This window comes from Cyrtonyx montezumae, unplaced genomic scaffold, assembly GCF_038088225.1.
Source record: "Cyrtonyx montezumae isolate F1298 unplaced genomic scaffold, pur_monq_1.0 scaffold_14, whole genome shotgun sequence".
Classification (NCBI taxonomy): Eukaryota; Metazoa; Chordata; class Aves; order Galliformes; family Odontophoridae; genus Cyrtonyx; species Cyrtonyx montezumae.
This window is the reverse complement of record NW_027071870.1, coordinates 5656655-5669035: the sequence shown is the minus strand read 5'-3', so window position 1 is coordinate 5669035 and position 12381 is coordinate 5656655. Positions and strand designations below refer to the sequence as shown.

Genomic DNA, 12381 nt, shown 5'->3' with positions numbered 1-12381 from the left:
AGTCCTGCTGGAGCTGGACCAGCTTCACTCCGTGCCTACAGAGCACCCTGCAGAGCCCCTGGCTCCAGCCAGGCTCAGGGCTTTGCAGCCTCACGCCGTGCTATCCTTCAGCTGCAGAGCTGAGGAATCCAACAAGACGGAAACTTCGGGCTCCAACGCTGTCTGTACTTCTGGCAAGAAGTAGTTCTTCTCCTCAGGCAGTGGCACCATAGAGAAATGGCACAGCAAACCATCAAGTAAAATAATGCATGCTTAGGGTTTTGAAATGACATTAAGCTGTCATTTACGCTGATTTAAACAGTTTGGCTAAAACTACAGATATGATGGTGAATGATGAAATCCCTAGTTCACACCAACCTCATCAATTACAACCTTCATTCTAATTCTCAATGAGAATATTTTACAGATGTATCCACAAATACAATTACAAGTTTACTATCACAGCTACATCATTTCTTGAAAGTTGAACTCTGCCTGGTTGGGTGGTTGGGGTCCCCCAGGGCAGTGCTCATGGCACTCAGCTGCCTGAGTTCAAGAAGTATTTGGACAACACGCTCAGACATGACATACGGTCTGATTTCTGGATGGTCCACGTGGTGGCAGGAGTTGGATTCGATGATCCTTATGGGTCCCATCCAACTCAGGATACTCTGATCCTATGATTGTCTAAAAACTGCCCATTGCTGCAAGTGTCACAGGGAACTGAAAGGTTCCTTACTACATGCCAGCCTGGAACCTAGTCACTGCATACCTTCTGTCTTCTCTAGTAATAAGCATCTATCATTTTCCTTGGATAATAAGAAGGCACTCACGGTGCCCAAGGTGAGCTAAACTGACACAAAAAGGCCACACTGAGCAACAGTGTGCAGCTGTCACCTTTCACCACTCCGGGAACAGAAGCAGCCGGGATGCTTGGAGGAAATTCCTGTGTTGCATCAGTGTTTTGGAGTCAAAATAACAACTTGGAGCTGTTTAACTTCAATTACTTACACAGATACCACTTAAAACCCATGAATGCTCTTCTCTGACATAATGCACACGCCTGCCGCCAGAACTCTGCACTCACTCAGCAACTGCATGCCCAGCTAACAGGCACAGCTTGCACATCACTATCCCTAGTTTCCCAGAGCAGCTCTCCCACAAAGCTCTATCACTAATACACTGCAGCATACGAATTTTTTCTTCTAGCACAGGCAAGGCCTGTGAATTAACATTGTAACTTCAACCACTGCAACACAGAAACAATGCATCACATTTTTCAGCCACTTTGCAAGACACAGACCATGGAACTACCAGGCTTCTCCCTTCACACTGGCATACCAAGTGTGAGCAATTCCATCTTGCCCCAGGTTCAGCCTCTAACGTATCATGTCTGAAGAAACAAATGCCTAGGAAAACACAGAAAAGAACAAGGTAAGGTAAGCAGTAGATGCATTTCCCTACAACACACCTTTCAGCACCAACAATTTACAGCTTCCTAACTCCAAGCCAGAAATGGAGCCTCAATGACAAAAATGTAACCACATCAACTTCAGTGTTCTGAAGAAAAATGCCTATCTTCTGATAGAAATCTCAGCTGTATCTAGATAGTCAAAAATTCACATGACTTCCTAGAACATGGTGTCCTTCAAATGAAATCTACTTGAGTAAATCATACTTCCAAATACATCTTCTATCCTTCTCTGGAACCCTTTCCAAACAAAGCAAACCTCCTAATAAAATGTACACAGACCTGAACAAGGTCTGCCTTCTAAAGAGAGCACCACTCCTGAGTATAAATGCTGTCTAGTCCTTCTGAAACTGTACCAAAACTCAGATGAGTGTCACTCCTGTTGATCAGAAGCTGGGACAGAAAGGTACACATCTGTGAGTTACCCTACTTACAACAACAGTTGTGGTGAGAGTGTATGGGCTCCTGCAATGAACTTCAGTGGCTGCTTTTCTGATTGAAAAACTGAAAACTTGGAAGCTAAAAAATAAAAAGGTTTTTTTTATGTTTGCTTAACCCATGCCTCCTGAAACCTGTCCTGAAGTCGCACTTTGCTCTTCCCTGCCCCTTACTAAGATACCATTAATGCTACCCTATTAGTGCCCTTCAAAAAATATGCATATATAATATTTTATATATATAAATATAAAGGGAAAACCTGTTCATCATTTTATCATTTAACATTTGTTTTTAAAACACGGCACATTTTTGGATCGCTCACAAGTGAATCAAGAGAATTTTTGTGCAGTGGACTGAGGGTTATGAGGTGCTAATAAAAAAATAAATACATAAAAGCAATTTTCTTTAACCATTGTCAGTGTATCTGGTATAGCTACTGATGGTGCTCCCAAGATGGCTGTTAAAACAGGGACTTATAAAATTAATGGAAGATTATGCATTTACCACTGGCAATTCAGGCTGGATGAAATTTCACTACATCAGACATCAAAAAAAAAAATAATAATAATGTGCTAAAGCTTTAAAAATGGATAACGATGTAAATCACCATCAAAGTTGTCAATTTCATAAAGGCCAAGGGACCAAGTCATCACCAGTTCCAGCAGCTCCTTAAAAGTACGGATGCTGATTATGGAGTCATCATTCACTTTTCTGAAGGAAGGTGCCTAAGTCGAGGCAAAATGCTATGATTGGAAAAGTGAAATCCAGTCCTTTATGGAATCAGAAGGAAATTTTGTATAAGGACATGAAGATTAAAAATGGCTCACTCATTTAGCATGTTTGGTGGGTTTGACCATTCATTTAAATGAGTTAAACAAGCATCTTCGAGGTGAAAATCAGCATACCTGTGCTACGTTTCAAACCATAAAAGTGTTTGAAAAGAAATTCAAATTATGGCGAGTCAAATTACAGCAAATGATTCCATGGACTTTGATACACTGGCTAAGCACAGTCCAATGATCAATGAAAAAAATGCAGCCACACTTTCTGTTCTGATAAAGGAATTTGAGAACAGGTTTCAAGATATCAAAAAATATATTTATTTATATATTTGTGACCCTATTATCAGGTTGACATAAATACATTATCTGCAAATTTCCACGTGGAATGTATGGAGCTGCAATCAGGCATTCAACTCAAAGAAAAATGTGGTTGTGTCTCCTTACCAAACTTTCCCAAACTCTCTCTTACCAGAGAAAAATATCCCTCATTTCACAGACGCATCTTATTTACCTCATTGCATTTTGGCTGAACATACATTTAGGAATAACTGTTGTCCAGGATGAAGCACAGGAAGAGTAATATTTAATCAAAAGTGTCTGAAGAACACCTTGAGTACACACTTGGAATGGGAACCACTGCCATCAACCCAGCCTGAGGCATTAGTTTCACAGAGTCAAACATCCCACTAGTATTACATTTTTGTTCTGTTTTTTATGTTTTATTAAAAAAAATTAAAAAATTGTTACTTACATATGCTAAATTTATGTTATATACAGCCTGAGACAAGTCCTGCTCACCCAATGCAGCCCAGGCAAGCCAAAAGGTTGGCTGTCCACAAGACGGGGCATACCCTCCTTTCTAAAATCAACAATGATGCTGACAAGTTTTAGCTTTTTTTTTTTTTTCTTTTTTTTCTTTTTTTTTTTTCTTTTTAACCATTTCTGCAAGGATAACTGCATAACATGCATGTGAATATATACAAAAAATATCCACTTACTAGTCCAACACCCAACAGAGGTCATTTTTTTACAATAACTAACTCCAGCAGAACACAAAAATAAGTGCAAAACTGGAAGACTTCTTTAACTTTGTGTCAGACTCAGATCTGCAATTATGTTGCCTTATATACACTCAAAATATAAAAAATCTGCAAAACTTGTGAGCTCCTGAGACACCAAAGCACACCAGCTTCACACCTTGTGCTGTAAAGCTCAGTCGCTTCGCTGAGGTGGAATTTCCATCTAATTTACACTAACTGTAAAGACTTGAAGCATCTATAGAACTGTTTTCTCCTCTGATTTTGTACACTGCTTAAAAATTACAAGTAATGCAAAAATACTTATGCTGTGATACTACCTGAAGTTCCCATTATACACAATATAATAGTCAATAATTTCAGGACAGAAGAGGCAAAATTCTCTCAGAAGAAAAAATAACTTCCAAATCATTCAGAGTTGTCCTAATTTATCATCAGATTTCTGCATTTCTATTAAAGAGAAGAAATGGCTGAAAAAAAAAAACACTGCCAATCTTAGTGGCTGAGTGTTCAGGTGCTGGTGAGAGAAATACACACAGCCACATCATACCAGCTCTGCCATGCAGCTATCAGCAAGTCACCTGCATTATCTAATAGCTCTGCACCTGAACAGCTCTAGAACTTTGCAAGACTGCCCACTGCCAACAGCGTTTTACAATGCAGGTTTAAGATAAAGTTTAGATTTCATTGATATTAAAGCATTCCAGTATTAGAAATGACCTATTTGTTTTTTGCTACAAACTCTCACAGATGTTAAAACAATTGAGAATTTTAAGAAATGGCAATAAGAGCTCAAAACTTCCCCTAAATCCAACATTTAAAATCTGCATAACTCGAAGCACTTAGAATAAATGTGAGTAAAAACTCAAAAACTATTCTACCAAACCAGGATGTTGAGCCATTCTGGTTGGCATTTACTTACTCCATCCATGGGGATGACTGCCCTCCCACCATTGCTTATCTATGAAACAAGACACAGAAGTTCTAAGTGAAGTTACAAAGAAAAGAAGACCTAAAGGCAGTCTTCACTTATGATCCATTATAGCAATGTAAACACCACAGAACTGACACAAAATCAGCACTCCCACCAGCCTTCTCTCCCATTGTCCCACTCAGAGTCTGGTTTCCTTCCCAAGGCTAAGTAAATAATTTCCCCCCCCCTCTATATACACGTAAATACAGATATGCACTTACAATGCTTGGGAATTTTAGTAACTACCTAATTTCTTCAATAATTTAAACAATCCCTGAAAACTGAAACAGACTGCAATTTATTTATTTTTTGGCAGTCACTTGACAAGAAATTCTGTCTCCATACCATTCCACATCACATAATTAAGTTTGTTCTTTTTGTCTGTCAAAATGACCAACACATTTGTACAACCACTCTTATACAAACCACTTATTTATACTAACCACATGCATAGAACCACACAGAAAAATAAGGCCAACTCATTTTGATTTAAGCAAGACTGAAAACAAACCTCTAACAGAGAGTGTGTTTGTAAGCAGAAAATAGAATTCCTTGTCACACTGTTAACTTCAGTTAAGCCATCTGGGTCAGGGCAATTCCAGATATGAGCATGGACTGGGAGAAGAACTCAGAGAACAGCCCTGCAGAGGAGGACTTGGGCTTTTTGGTGGATGAAAAGCTGAACATGATCCAGCAGCGTGCTCTTGCAGTCAGGGAGGCCAACTGCATCCTAGGCTGCATCAACAGAGGGGTGGCAGCAGACCTTCCAGCATTTGTAAGGCACTTAAAAGCAGGAGAAAGACCAACCTTTTACACGGCCTGATGGTGGCAAAACAAGAGGGAATGGCTTTATGGCTTTAAACTAGAAGAAGGGAGATTTAGGTTGGTAGTTAGGAAGAATATTTTTTACTCAGAAAGTGGTGAGGCAATGGACTGGGCTGTCCAGAGAAGCCATGGATATCCCATCTCTGGAGTTCAAGTCTGGGTTGGATGAGGCCCTGGGCAGCCCAAGCTGGTGGATGGCAGCCCTGTCCATGGCAGGGGGCTGCAATTAGATGATCTTTAAGGTCTCTTCCAACCTAAGCTATTCTACTGATTAGCCAATGTCTTCTATTGAACTGTACTCCTAAAAAGACCTCCTGAAAGCACCTCTGTGTGGCATCCAATGAAGGCAGCACCAGCTGACCACAGACAAACAAGCAGCAGTGACAGAGCTGATGGGAGGCCATCTCGGCTCATTCCTTCAGAGGACTGAGTACGATCATGCTGCTGAAGAGATAACCCAGCCAGAGACATCCCTCAGCTCAATGAGCTGGACAGAACAAAGATAAAGGGATTAAAGATCTGCTAAGAATGATTAGCAAGCTAGGCAAAGTGATTTAGTGATTTTACGGCAAACTGTAACAAATCCCCAGAACTTACACAACCCTTCACCCAGAGCTATTACAGCAGAGCAGGAAGGTGAGTACATCAGAGATAGATGAGACAGACGATGACAGCTCCGTACACAAGGTGGATCACAGGCCAGTAACACAAACAAGAGCTGCCAGGATCTATTGCAGCATCCCTCAGATTAAGCCACAGTAGAAGCAGCATTTCAGATAGGAGATCAGCAAGAGACATCACTATTCACATCAAAGATGTAGTGTTATTTTTATCATAGACGAACAGATTTTACATACTGGAGAACTACTTCGGCTTCTCCAAATGTTGATATTATAACGCACACTGAATGAGAGGAAGCACTTAAAAACGACATCTCTTCCCCGAAAGAAAAAATTATCAATAAAGTACAGTCTACAAAACCTTCTTTGCCAAAGGAATGTACGATGTTGGCTCCAAATTTGCCCAACTGAACTGAAGTCTGGTGATTCTTTTTCAGAAAGCAATAATGAAAAAGAATTTGGGAGAACTATTATACAGAAGAGGTACTTCCTTTATCAGGATGCTGTCTGCATTACCATTCTTCATTGAGTTCACACAGTGAAGTGAGAAATTCTTGTTTTATGGAAACATTTATAAAGAACTGAAAGAGGGCTGGCTACAGTCCCTTTCCACACACTTTCTTCTCAGCTCACAGATAATACCCTTTCCCCTAAAACAAAGCTGAGAGAAACAGTCAGCCACTTGGACAAAAAAAAAGTGCCAGATTCATGATAAACTGAACCAATCTTTGTAAGTCATCCGTCCTTGCAACCAGAGGTACGTTAACTCACAGCTTGCATTCTTCACAGTTCTCCAGGGTCAAGAGTCTCTACAATAAAACTCCATCCTTCTGGCAAACCCAAAGCTGTCCTAAGTAAAGAGAAGCCCAGTTCACAGAAATGTACAGCTGGGTTGTTATGACAATGTTGACTAGCAAAGGGGATAAATCTATAGAGTAACCAGCTTAAAGAGCAAGAGTATTTTTATTACAAGAAATTGCACAAAGGGATTTGAAGTAAAAGCATTTCTTACATCCCAATGCATCAAACTATATGCACACCTTAGCATCCTACTTTGCAACATTCATATGTAATCGTGCACATTATTAAATTTATAGAAGTTATATATTTCTGTAAGAGTTATGAGCATAATAAAATGGTCACTAAACACCACAGTTGAAAAAAATGTGGGAAAAATCACTACTATCAAAGTCATAACTTTATTATATTACCAAACTACCTGCTTGATTTCCTGTTATTGTAAATAGAAAGCCTGATTGTTGCCTTTATTCCCACTCTCGTGATGCCTCAAACCATTACACGAACTACAAGACTGACATGCAAAGCAGATGCAAGAAGCACCTCCATCAATTGCTGCAAAGAAGGGAGAAAAATAATCCAAAAGTTACTTCTGTTGGCATTCTGTTGGACTTTGCAACGACTCAGACCAGAATGCATGTTTATTATAGCCAGTAAAACAGCAGAAATGTGATACAACACAAAGCTTAGAGCACAGAGTGAGAAGATCTTCCAACTCTCTGATCACAACATAGGTTACATTTACAAGGCTTGGTACGTACAGAGTTACAGATTTTATTCTTGAGAGAGCACATCAGTAACATCTCAGAACTTCTCCAACAGTTAGTTCTTCATCAAACACAGCCTACCCACAGTTCCTTCACTACTTAGCAGTAGTGGACAGACCAGCAGACTTTTGGTTCTTTAAGTACACTGCACATACCTTGCCTGTGTCAAACTTACAGATGAACTTGCAATCCTATGCAAAAAACTTTGTGACTAAAGTTATGAAATATTACTTCCCATCAAACCAATATGAATGTCATTAATTCTAAACCCCTATGTAGAGGATTAGAGTCTCAAAACTATACCCTCAGCAGTTCAGTATCTTGAAGGGTTTGTTTTGTTTTGTTAATATTCCAGTGTTATATTCCTTACATGGACACACTGCCAAGTGTTCTCACAGCTGACCGTAAAAATCCTTACCAACTTACACCACCATTCATTAGCATCCCTTCATGTAGAAATATTCCTAAATATGGTAAAAAGAAGGTTGAGCACACAGAAGTATTTGGATTTCATGCAGAAATTAGGACTCCTTGAGAATGACAATGGCTTACCGAATCAAATCTATGGGCAGATTAAAATAATGTTTTAACAATAGTCTTAACACTCTTCTGCTGATCACATCCAAAGAAGAGGTACACCTCTCAGGATCTCAGCACTAAGCTGACTCCAAGTGGCACACTATTCTGGATGACCAGGATCCACAGCATGAGCATGCTAACAGGAATGCTGATGGCTGGAGAGAAAAACCAAGAAATCTCTCCTGAGCTTAAAGACACTCATGCTCCTCAATATAACAGAAAACAATTCAGTCCCAGATGTGTTCACTGCAGTCCATCACCAAAATGTTTCCAAAATCATTTCCAACTATTGCACAGCACTGAACAGCAGACAAGAATTCAGTTACCCCACACCAATGTCCAACTACATATGAAACTAAAAATTGCTTCAGACTACCTTCCTGCTTCAGGAATCTGATTTTCAAAAGAAAACTTTCTTGCTGAGCCAGAGCAAAAGCAGAGTACTCAACTTTCCTTCTGAGAAAAGAAATGAAAAATAACACTACTGCTTGACAACTTTTGGAAGTTTCCCGAGAACATGAGAGCTTGCACTACAGCTGACGTATCTGATGAAGCCTGCCAAGAAGTTCATCCAGATAATAACGCATTCCCAAGAGGCCTTGAGGAAGAAGGCCCTGGGGACACTTTCCTGGAGACTTCACCGTTCCTGTCCTCTTGGCACAAACCCAGCTACTTGATGGATCAAGGCAGCAGGCCTCTCAAAGCATGCTGCCACCCACCTGACAGCCTGCTGCTCCTTCATTCTCCCTCAGGGCACCATCAAAGGGGGCCATCAGAAAGAGGCTGCAGTTACTGTCTGCTGGTAAATCAGCCTGTTGCCCTCTGCCTGCTTTTCCAACACTAATTTGGAAGTTATTTGTGTTTATACCATGCACAGAACACAGGTTTTGAAAACTATCGACTGGAGAGTGTGAGTCAATCACACTAGGCAAGGAGCTGGCATTCTCCGCCCCCAGAAAAGAGCAAATAACCCACTGACCTAACATCTGGGAGCTGCCACTCTGCGTCACGGAACTCAGCACTGACACGCACATCTGTCAGGCTTGGCTCTCTATAAACCCACTCAGGCAGTTTGATCTTCACCACTGCTAGACAGCAGGCCTAAGAGATGAAAAAATGAGCACCTTGCCAAACCCCAGCTATCACCTTTTAATCTTATTAGTTCCAATCATTCTCATAGATATTACCCATGTTTCAGTCCCCTGATGGTCCACAGAAAACTGGCAAGCAGTACAAACTCTTCCATACATTCAGGTGCCAAGTTACATTAGAAGACAGTGAAATGATGAAGAGGAGATATTTACAACTTTTCAAAATAAATAACTGTTGATTCTGCCACCAAGAAAATGCTGTGGCACACTTCATTATTTCAAGTGGCAAGAAACACAAGCTATGCTTCGCTAAGACACACCAGATTCAGAGCTCTTAATAACAAACACAAGGAATATGTGTCAGCCTCCCTTGTTTAGGCACTAATCCTTCCCCCAGAAAGGGTCCCTACTTTCCACGTGGCTCTGAGTTGCTTTCTGAAAAACTTGAATAATTTAATCGGAGCCCTAGCTAATAAAGTTGAGTAAACATCGAGAAACAAATAGTAAATCACTGCTGAAAGGTGCAGCAAATACAAAGCTGAGAGAGAAATTTGTTCCAAGAAAAATAAGCAGCATTATGCTACAGTTACACTATAAGAAAATAATTGAGGTGCTCATCCGAAGATGAGAAGTCAGTTTCTGTGATGCTGTTTCCCAGCCAAAGGATCCCTCTCTCGGCGTAAGGGAGATGTCAGCAGCAGGTAGGCAACAAGCTGTGTTACACAACCAGAAATCAGATATGTAAAATGATTTTTTGACTGCCTACGTGTTATTTTACCTCTGCTTTGGACTCACGAGCACTAAGCACAGTTTTTCTCAGGCAGAAGCCAGATATTCCCTCTCCAAATAGCCTGGCTTCGGAAAGAGCACGGTGGGGATGAAACCTGATCACAAGACGTCAAGTTGCACGTGAAAGGGGGAGAAAAAAAAAGCTCTGCCATAAATTCATTTCAAAGCCCTGAACGCACCAGGGCGGATGGGCCTTTTACTCCTCATCCCTTCGGCAGGACTCCGGCCCGAGCGCTCCTGCCCGCTCGTCGTGCCGCGCAGCCCCTGCCCAGCGAGCCGGCCCCGAGCGGAGCATTCCCGCAGCCAGGCCCGGCTCGCAGCAGGGCGGCCAGGCCGGAGCACCGCCGCCCGCCGCCAGCCGTCCCGATCGGGATCGAGGCCGTGCGGCGGAGGCAGGGCCGGGCAGAGCGGCCGGCGGGGCCCGGGCACGGGGCTAGCCCGGGTGAGGCCGGGGCGCGGCGGAGCCACTCACCCACATCCTGGTCGAAGGGATTGGTGGCGAAGAGCGGCATGGCGGGGCGCGGCCACCCCTCCGCTCCCGGCAGCGCGGCGACAGAACGACGGGCCCGCGGCGGCTCCAGCTGCTCCTCCCGCTCCTCCCGCCCGGGGTCGCCGCCGCCTCCCAGGGCTCCGGAGCCAGCCCGCCGCGCGCAGCATGCCGGGAAGCCGGGGCTGGCCTCGCCGCGCCCGGGAGCGGCCCCGGCACGCCCCGCCGCGCTTCCACGCGGTGCTCGGGGAGCGGAGTCCCGCGTGGGGGACTCCCCTCGGGCTCCGTCCGCGGACCGGACTGCGCCTTCCCCCAGCCCCGGCGGGCGGCCCCCGGGGTCCCTCTGCTGCTGCCCGCCGGGAGCTGGAGCCTTCCTCCGCAACCCCCAACGCGTCCGGCTAAGCGGGAAGGCGGACTCAGGGGAGTTTTATTTGCTTTTATTTTGTCGTAAGTCGGATTTGTGGCCTGACGCGTCTGCTCGCAGTGAATTAGTGTTTTCATTGTTAATGCCATCGTGCTTTTGAAATGAGTGGCCCTATTGCACAGGTGTGGGGCTACTGTGACTACTTCATAGCGTGACACGGGTTGTGTCACCTGCGCACCTCAACGCAGTTAGGCAATCACAGAATCATGGGATGTCCCGAGTCGGAAGGGACCCACGAGCACCATCGGGTCCAACCCCCGGCTCTGCACAGGAGCACCCAAAATCCAAACACTATGTCTGAAATCGCTGTCCACACGCTCCTGAACTCCGTCCCTCGGTGCCGTGCCCACCGCCCTCCGGTGCAGAACCGTTCCCTGACCCCCAGCTGCCCCTCCCGACACAGCTCCATGCCGTTCCCTCGGGCCCTGTCGCTGTCACACAGAGCAGAGCTCAGCGCTGCCCCTCCGCTCCCTGTGAGAGCTGCAGCCGCCATCAGGGCTCCCCTCAGCTCCTCTGCTCTGGGCTGAGCACACCCAGGGCCCTCAGCCACCCCTCGAGTGTCTTGTCCTCCACACCCTTTACCATCTTTGTAGCCCTGCCTTGGACGGTCTCAAATAGCTTTCTGTCCTCCTCATATTGTGGTGCCCAAACCTGCACGCAGTGTTTGAGGTGAGGTTGCTGCAACACAAAGCAGTGCAGGTTACATTCTGCTGAGATTAATAGCTTTTTCACAGGACTTATTGTGGTCACTGCCTCTGTTCCCCAGCCATGTCCTGCTGCTTCACTTCACGTCCTCATTGCCATCAATAAAATTTATCCCATGCTAAGAATTTGACTCATAGGATGTGTCACATTGTGCCTATTCTTGCTGTCACATGAAACTCGTTATCCTGAAAGGCTTGTTTAATTACTGTAGACTAGTTGGGTAGCAAATTAAGTAAAAAAACGGGTGAATATTTGTGTGTGAAGAGGGAAGAGTCACAGACATCAGAAAGTAATATTGGCACACCACAAGACTGCAAATGAAAACTAAAGAAGGTATGCTAATGTTTGCAGTGCAGAAATACTTAATGAAATCAATAGCCCTAACCGTGCTCAATACTGAATGCAGTTGTGTGCATCAGGCAGAATTTTGACAATTAAAATACACCACAAGCCTCTTCCCTTAGGGATTTGCATTCATTAGGCACTTTTTATTTTATTTTTTTCCAGGATCTTAGGCTCTGTTTCTTTCCCTGTGCTGCAGGTCAGCATTGATCTGCTGCTTAGGACAGACTCATTTTCATGAATTTAGTATTCTCTTTTTAGATTCTGCCTCAGT

At 43.7% G+C, this 12381-nt stretch overlaps 1 protein-coding gene across 2 annotated transcripts in view; it reads right to left on the bottom strand.

Moving 5' to 3' along the window:
• The window catches only part of STAM (signal transducing adaptor molecule), a 33895-nt gene extending 23129 nt beyond the window's left edge, over nucleotides 1–10766 (bottom strand). For both annotated transcript variants that reach the window (XM_065731328.1, XM_065731330.1), the window contains exon 1: nucleotides 10622–10766. In XM_065731328.1, coding sequence (XP_065587400.1) covers nucleotides 10622–10661 — 40 coding nt within the window. In that variant the 5' untranslated portion in view covers nucleotides 10662–10766. The remainder of the gene's footprint in view (nucleotides 1–10621) is intronic.
• Between the last annotated feature and the right edge of the window lie 1615 nt (nucleotides 10767–12381).